General features: G+C 42.0%; 1 protein-coding gene across 3 annotated transcripts in view; it reads left to right on the top strand.

The window, feature by feature from the left end:
- actr5 (actin related protein 5) overlaps positions 1 to 5,519 on the top strand; it is a 6,387-nt gene extending 868 nt beyond the window's left edge. For 2 of the 3 annotated variants that reach the window (XM_019873176.1, XM_019873178.1), the window contains exons 2-9: positions 91 to 329; positions 1,398 to 1,567; positions 1,698 to 1,915; positions 2,003 to 2,167; positions 2,255 to 2,362; positions 3,032 to 3,171; positions 3,359 to 3,491; positions 4,507 to 5,519. In XM_019873176.1, coding sequence (XP_019728735.1) covers positions 91 to 329; positions 1,398 to 1,567; positions 1,698 to 1,915; positions 2,003 to 2,167; positions 2,255 to 2,362; positions 3,032 to 3,171; positions 3,359 to 3,491; positions 4,507 to 4,827 — 1,494 coding nt within the window. In that variant the 3' untranslated portion in view covers positions 4,828 to 5,519. The remainder of the gene's footprint in view (positions 1 to 90; positions 330 to 1,397; positions 1,568 to 1,697; positions 1,916 to 2,002; positions 2,168 to 2,254; positions 2,363 to 3,031; positions 3,172 to 3,358; positions 3,492 to 4,506) is intronic. The other variant, XM_019873177.1, reaches the window with a different exon arrangement.
- The last annotated feature ends 1,940 nt before the right edge of the window (positions 5,520 to 7,459 follow it).

Below are 7,459 nucleotides of genomic sequence, written 5' to 3'. Positions count from 1 at the left end.
GACCTGATTACAAATGACAGTGTTTAATTTCTTTATTTCCTGTTTCCTCATAATCTGAGCTGTCCTGTCCTCCTGCCCCACGTGTTTTAGGGCCGTGTGGAGCATCCCATTGTGCTGACTGAGGCACCCTGCAACCCTCTGCACTGCCGCCAGATGATGTCGGAATTGCTATTCGAGTGCTATGGCGTCCCTCATGTCTCCTACGGAGTGGACGCTTTGTACAGTTTCCATCACACCAACAATCAGAAGAACCTGCGGCCACCACAGACTGGGATCATTTTGTCCTCTGGGTACCACTGCTCGCACATCTTGCCTGTTCTCAATGGCAGGTGAGGCTCTGCTCTCATCACCCTCTTCTGTTTGTTGTCGAATTACCTTCAAACACGATTCATTTTAAAATGTGTTTGTTTTTAATTCTTTAGAAATATTTTTCAGAGAAATATTCCCAGTTTTTATTGACACACGTAAACAGCTGTTAACAATATGTATTATTATTGTGGTTGTATAGTTAATTCTCTCAATTTGAATATCCCTGAGACAATTTGAAATTTGGCCACATTTTTCAAAGGTAATATAGGCAGATTACCGATCAGCAAGTTAAAAAAAGAATACGATAAAAGGTAATTGATCCGATCAGAGGGCGCACCAATCTATCTGATCTATAAACAACTGACTTATTTACTGTACAGTCAAATCTCACCATTCGCAGGGGATTGGGACCACGAATACCCAAAATAAATGTAGAATTAATGGCCATTGAAATGGGTAAAATTTCTCCCTCAAACATTGATAAACATTTAATTCACAGATTTTGCATAACATATAAACAATCGGCCCGTTCAATCCAGCCCATCAGCTCTGTGTAAAGTCTACATTTTGTCATGCTTTTATTGTTTTGTTTTTTTTTTCCCAGATTTTTCAAATGCTTTTTACGACTGTGTGAAACAGGAATGTTCAAGTTACTCAAGACATGATCTGTGCATGTGAAGTGCTCATGGCAGCTTCAACCTGGAACAGATTAGTTTTTTTAATCTCAATTGAATTTCCATGGGAAAACGTTTCAAAATCCTAGCAAATCAAAAGATGACCACCATCCAACCTTTGCCGTTCCAATGCGGTTTGCAGTTTGAACTGCTGTCCCTAATATTTTGAGATCATGCATTGTGGTACAGTACATTGATTTTCAGGTCTTGGGATGATGCAGTATCGTACAGCTCTGCAAACTACCGGCACAATCCCAAATAAAATGTTGAAGTCACGCCTCTTTGATAGTGTCACTCAAAACAGAGTAAAAGCTGATTTGTTGTATTTTTCCCGAGAGCTTTTTATCAGAAGCTCATCAGATTAGCATTAATTGTTCTAATGCCGCTCTTATTTTGACACGGCCTCCCCTCTAGATTGGATGCGGTGAACTCTAAGCGTGTGAATGTGGCGGGAGGCCAGGCAGCAGCCTACCTGCAGAGGCTCCTGCAGCTCAAATATCCCGGTCACTTGGCTGCCATCACTCTCAGCCGCATGGAAGAGCTGCTGCATGAACACAGCTACACTGCTGTGGATTACCAAGAAGGTGCTGTGGGAGGCAGCGTATTCATGAGTAGAGAGTGAATTTCCAGTGTTGATACACCCTCATTTTTCTGTCACGCCATCAAAAGCTAAATGACGATCTATTGTTTCCATTGTCTTGCACTCATCTCCAGAGTTGGAAAAGTGGCGCAGCCCGGAATTTTACGAGCGCGAAGTTCACCGAATGCAACTTCCCTTCTCGGGCAAGTTGCCTGGAGGCTGTGTGAGCGTGGAAGAGAGGCAAGAGAGGAGAGCGCAGCAGCTCAGGCGGCTTCAGGAGAGCAACGCTCGACGTCGTGGTGAGAAACTCCATCAGGATCAGGAGAGGCTGGACAGACTGATGGCCGTACAGGTAAGAAACGTGCTGTCGGTCTACACGCTCAACTAGTCGTCCATTTTTGGTAGCACTTGTTTTCATTGTGTGCGCGTGTGTGTGCAGGAGCTGCTGGAGGATGGCTTCTTGGATCAATTCCACAAGAGCCTGGTCGAGCTCAACATGGACTCGGCTGAGGAGCTGCAGTCATACATCAGCAAACTGCAGCTGGCCGTGGAGCAGGGCCGCCAGAAACTGTTGCACAGCGACGGCGCCGAGGGAAAGACAGAAGTGAGGCGGACGGAGACGTTCCTGAAGTTTTCAAAACGCACTGTAGAGCTCAGGTCGACTTGACGCCTTGCTCGCTCTTCCCACCAGGTGTCCGAGTTGGAGCAGCAAATGGAGGAGGGCGACGGCATGGTGATGATGTATCCTGACTTTTCTGAGGACACGTTGACAGAAAAACCTAACATGAATGTGGTCCAGGTAGGGTGGGACTTTCTAGATTCTGGAAAAAAAACGTGTTATTACTTTTGTCTATTATTCCAAATGGGAATTATTTGATAAATGTAGGGGATTCTTTGGAATTCACAGGAAATGTTTACACAAAAGATATACAGGTATAAGATTTGGTTTTGTCAGAAGCTCACAGCCATGCAAACACTTTTTTTTTAGATTTTTAATTTCCTTCTTTCATCGAAAAACAAAGAATTACATTTAATATTTTCGACATTTTTACTTTTATTTATTGGCAAATAAAAATTTAATTGGTTATTGGCACCAATAAACATGAGTGTTAGAGTAAAAACAAAAAAGGTTCTTTAACCTTTAATTTTACTCTCTGCTGCACCCAAGAGGCAGTTAGTGGCATTACCGTTTGATAGTGAATTGTAAATAATTGGTAAGGTTCTGTGAGCTGATTTCATCATTATTAGTTGCTGTACAAGAACAAATAGTGACTGTGCAAAGTCACCGTAGTCAGATTACTTCACTGCGAAAAATAGCACGTTCAATTAGTTGTTACTGTAAAAAATTGAAATATTCATTAACTCATTACTTTCTAAGACATTACTCCCATTTCTCCTTGTGTGTGGAAACGTTTCAAGACGACTTTCGATGACCTGTAAAGATGACTAAATAACGACCTCTCTCCAGCCGGCCTTCAACATGGCAGAATACCACCAACTGTTTGTGGGCACCGAGCGTCTACGCTGTCCAGAGATCCTCTTCCAACCCTCACTGACTGGAGAAGACCAGATGGGGATGATGGAGACGCTTCAGTATGTGTTGGCCAGGTAATGATGTTGTAAATCCTTCACAGGAGGAATAAAGTTTTCAAATCTATTCTATCTAAAATGACACAGTTTTAGAAGGTTGCAATGCAAAAATAAAGAAATAAATAAAATAATGTCACACACACTCAGCTCGTTTGGCAGTTGCATGATTCAAGCATTGTTTGCTTATCTTCTTGTCGATGTTCAGGTATACTCCTGAGCAGCAGGAGGCGCTGGTGAGCAACGTGTTCCTGACCGGAGGAAATATGCAATATCCAGGGATGAAGGAAAGGGTAGAAAGGGAGCTGCTGGCCATAAGACCCTTCCAGTCTCACTTCAAGGTACTTCTCTTTTTTTTTTTTTTTTTTTTACCCTAAATTGATGATGATGCTTGCTTTGTGTGTATACTCTCAGGGTTATTGAGTTTTCACAAAAATGAGTACACATCTTTCTTTTTTTCGAAATTCACAACGGTTCGCTTTCAGACACATTTTACCACGCGATAGTGAAATATTTATTTATTTGGTTGTTAAATTTGACAATGGTCGGGCAGGCTCTTCAGACAAACAAACTGTTTGTGTTGAAATAATTTAAAAAAATATTAAAATGTCGTAATATTTCCTCTTGAATATATACGGTGTATCAAATTAATAGAACGATGCATGTGAAAAAATTGTGACAGTGTCTTTTTGGCTTCTGGGTTTTTTTTTTTTCTTTTTCTGTTAAGGAATAAAGCCAATGTGCAGCTGATACTCTGACTTACTTGCTAATTCAATTTTTCCACCTAAAACAGGTGTTTTCCATATCAAGTAAGGAAAGTACATGTACTGAAAATGCAGATAACTTGATTTACAAATGCCCCATCTGAGGCATTTTTTTTTTCGTGACGAGTTGTTACAGGGGTTTAGACGCTTTGAGACTAAATGGCCACTAGATGGCGGCAGCAAACTTCCCAGAATCCATCTTCCATCAGTTGACATGCTTACCTTGCAGTGAGTTTGTTGTTTAGTGCTCACATTTTCTGTTTCTTTCCTTCTCACCACGGGCCCTCAAAAAGTGAGCGAGAAGATAAACGAGAAGCTGCTATAAATGATGAAAAAGGCACAAAAAAAAAGAAAAGAAAGTAAAATGAAATCAAGCAATTGAAGAAAATGTATTTCTTGACTTTCTATTTTATGAAATTATTACTGTCTGTCAATACAGTACTGTGTGCCACCATTTTGTGTAGGAAGTACAAATTTAGAGTAATATTCAATTCCTCATGGTTATGCTAGTCAAAAATGTCTGACTTCCTACTTTACACATATTGGTGGCCAAATGATGTGCTTTCTCAATGACGGGGCTCTTTCCCCCCAGGTCACCTTGGCGATGCAGCCGACTTTGGGCGCATGGCTAGGGGCAAGAGACTGGGCCCTGGAGCACCCTCCCGGTTGCGGTGGAGGACGAGTGGCGGGATGGATCAGTCGGCAGGACTACGAGGAGAAGGGAGGCGAGTACCTCAGTGAGCACTGCGCCTCCAACGTCTTCGTCCCCATCAAGATCAACAAGACGCTTCCCGCTCGGCAGGCCGAGCCCTCTGTTACCTTGCCGACGGAAGCTTCCGGACCGGTCAGAATGGTTACGTCCTCTCCGACTTCCTCTTCTTTGACTTCAGATGTTCCCATGGTTTCATGCTAAAGTGACATTGGTAACTGGGACTGCTTATGCATTTGTGCGCGGGATCACACAAAAGCTGCATTGTTCTTGACAGGGCAAGAAATTAAAAATGGCCACCACATGCGTCACCGTATGTCAGCTATTCAGCAAAGAAAATTAAATCGTGGCAGTGTCAATATTTGTAATGTTAGCCCTGCTATTCACAGGAGACTGAGACCAAGCTCGGCTGCTAATAGCAAACGTCTGTGAGTAATTTACACCCCCCCCCCCCCCCCCAATAAAGTCAATAATTGCTTATCAATGCCACAAAACGATGGCGAAGCTTTTTTTTCTTCTGTGTATATGTGGTGGTTTACTGGATATCAAGAGGGTGGAGTTAAAAACTAAATGTTTGGAGAAGTGCAGGAGACAGACTGGTGAGAACCAATAAGTCGCATAGAGTCTACACTACATGTTGTAAAACACATGTCTACACATAACCTAAACTCATGTTTAACCATGTGCAGGAAACATTGACTATTTACAACATCTGATAAGTCTCAATCCATAATGAATCTGGTATACTCCATCCTAATTCTGATGGGCTCATCAGTTAACCCTTTTGTGACCAATAGCACGAAGTGAAATCACTCCAGTTAAACCTCTTTTTTTTCTTTCATCCTTGAAGATGGGGGCTTCAATTTGAGGAAGGTGTTTATCTTTCGGTCATGGATGACACACCCAGCAATTAATAAGGGCGGGCGATTCATTTTATGACGTTACAGTGCAATGAAAAGTATCCTATCTTGGTATGCTATTATTATAAATCTACAGGTCACGATTACACATCGGTTTCGTGTAAAGAGTTAACTGAGTGTGTGTGTGCGCGTGCATTATTGTGGGGTATTTATTGCAGGTGTATTTGCTTGACACAGCCAGTGCATGTTGTCAACTCGGCAGACATCTGCAGTCTAATAGTGTTAAGGAGTGTGAAACTGCCACCGTTCAAGCTTCAAACCCTCTGCCAGCCTGTAACTGTTTCTCCTCAAACCACACACACGCACACGTGCACTCGCACGCGCACACTCAGCAGGGGCACAGGGAGGCTAATCGTAGCCAAACCAGTCTTGTGAGTTGTGACTGCAGGATGTTTGGCACAAATTTAACAAGGTTGATTAAAAATAGAAAAACAAAGCAATATTTATGTGCAAGTATTTATTTCTGTGCCTACAAACCTTCATGGCATGATCATTTGTCACAGAAAACCGCTGGTGCAAGTTGATGACATTGCAAAATTGTACTTTTGTTTTTTTTCCTCCCTCAGATGGAGTGTTAGTTTGGACTCCCTTTTGTATTATAATTCCCCTTTAGCCCCCCGCCTCTTTTAAATTTTTTTTTTTTTTTTTTAAGTCTGATGAACTGCTGTGACTAATACGTGTCAGCATTACAAGGTCTTCAGCGCAAGGCTTTCTGCTACATCATGCAGGTTGTGTTTATTTTTAAACGGGGATCTCTTTATGTCACTTAGGAGGATTAATGGTGAGCTGCGGTCACATCAGGCACTCTTTAGGAAAACAGAACAAGAGTTCAACAACAGGAACGCTGGCAAACATTCACAACAACTAGTAGCACTAGACATAGACTACCTGGTTGCTGACCGCAATGATGCAAGCACAACGAGACAGCGGTGTCTGTTCATGTACACAAAACAATTTCTACATTGACAACTACTGTAAATCCAATGTAACTGTATAACCATGCATGCAGACTCTCCAATATTCTTTTGTATTTAAAGGGGAAGTCAGCCCAAAACAATACTTTACAATAATTTGTTCTACGTGCCCCCACTAGTCTAAACCCGATGTTTTGATTAACATTGTGTTTGTGGAATAGGAATTGAGCAGCAAAATTCACCCATTTTTATCCATCTCCGGGGGGGCTGCCATTTTGCCACTTGCTGTTGACTGAAAATGACATCAGTTAACCATGGCTCGGTTAACGACCAATCACAGCTCAGCTTGCAAATGTCACACGGCCAAACTCAGAAAACAGGTGAGCCGTGATTGTTCGTGACTGAGCAACTGCGATGTCATTTTCAGTTAGCTGACCGGGAGCCAGATCAGAAAGATCAAAAAGACGCGTGGAGCTCAGGAGCAAGGTGTCATGGTTTTCATCTCTTTCTGCTGGAGTGGAGGGCGTTCCCTCCAGCGGTGCACCCTTCGCGAATCATCAGTGGACCAATTAAGGACTGACACTTGGTCACTTGCTGTCTGATTATTTGCCTTGCTCACGACTCATACCAAGTACAATTCTCGCGACGCTCACGATCTTGTTTCTCCGTTCTTGTTCTTGTTGTATTAGAATTGAAGTTACTATTGAATTGAAGCTAGCTCTTTTATAATTGGGCTAATCCCCCCCCCCCTCCAATTTAAGACAATTTTTGTGAACTTTTCTTTCCGTTACCGTTACTATAGGACCATTTATTATTGACCAAGATAGCAAGAAAAGATATTTGAATTGTAATTCATATCTTTATTGCTATATGCATTAAGGGACCAGAAAAGAAGGCATTTTATTCCTTGTATATATATATATATTTAATTAATTGGCCGATTAATCGGTTAGCCAATTTTATCTTCCAAACATCGGAATATGGAGAAAAACAAGCATATCA

Source organism: Hippocampus comes, unplaced genomic scaffold (genome assembly GCF_001891065.2).
Source record: "Hippocampus comes isolate QL1 unplaced genomic scaffold, H_comes_QL1_v1.1 scaffold28, whole genome shotgun sequence".
Taxonomy (NCBI): domain Eukaryota; kingdom Metazoa; phylum Chordata; class Actinopteri; order Syngnathiformes; family Syngnathidae; genus Hippocampus; species Hippocampus comes.
The sequence above is the reverse complement of the archived record's forward strand: the minus strand, read 5'-3'. Positions and strand labels throughout refer to the sequence as shown.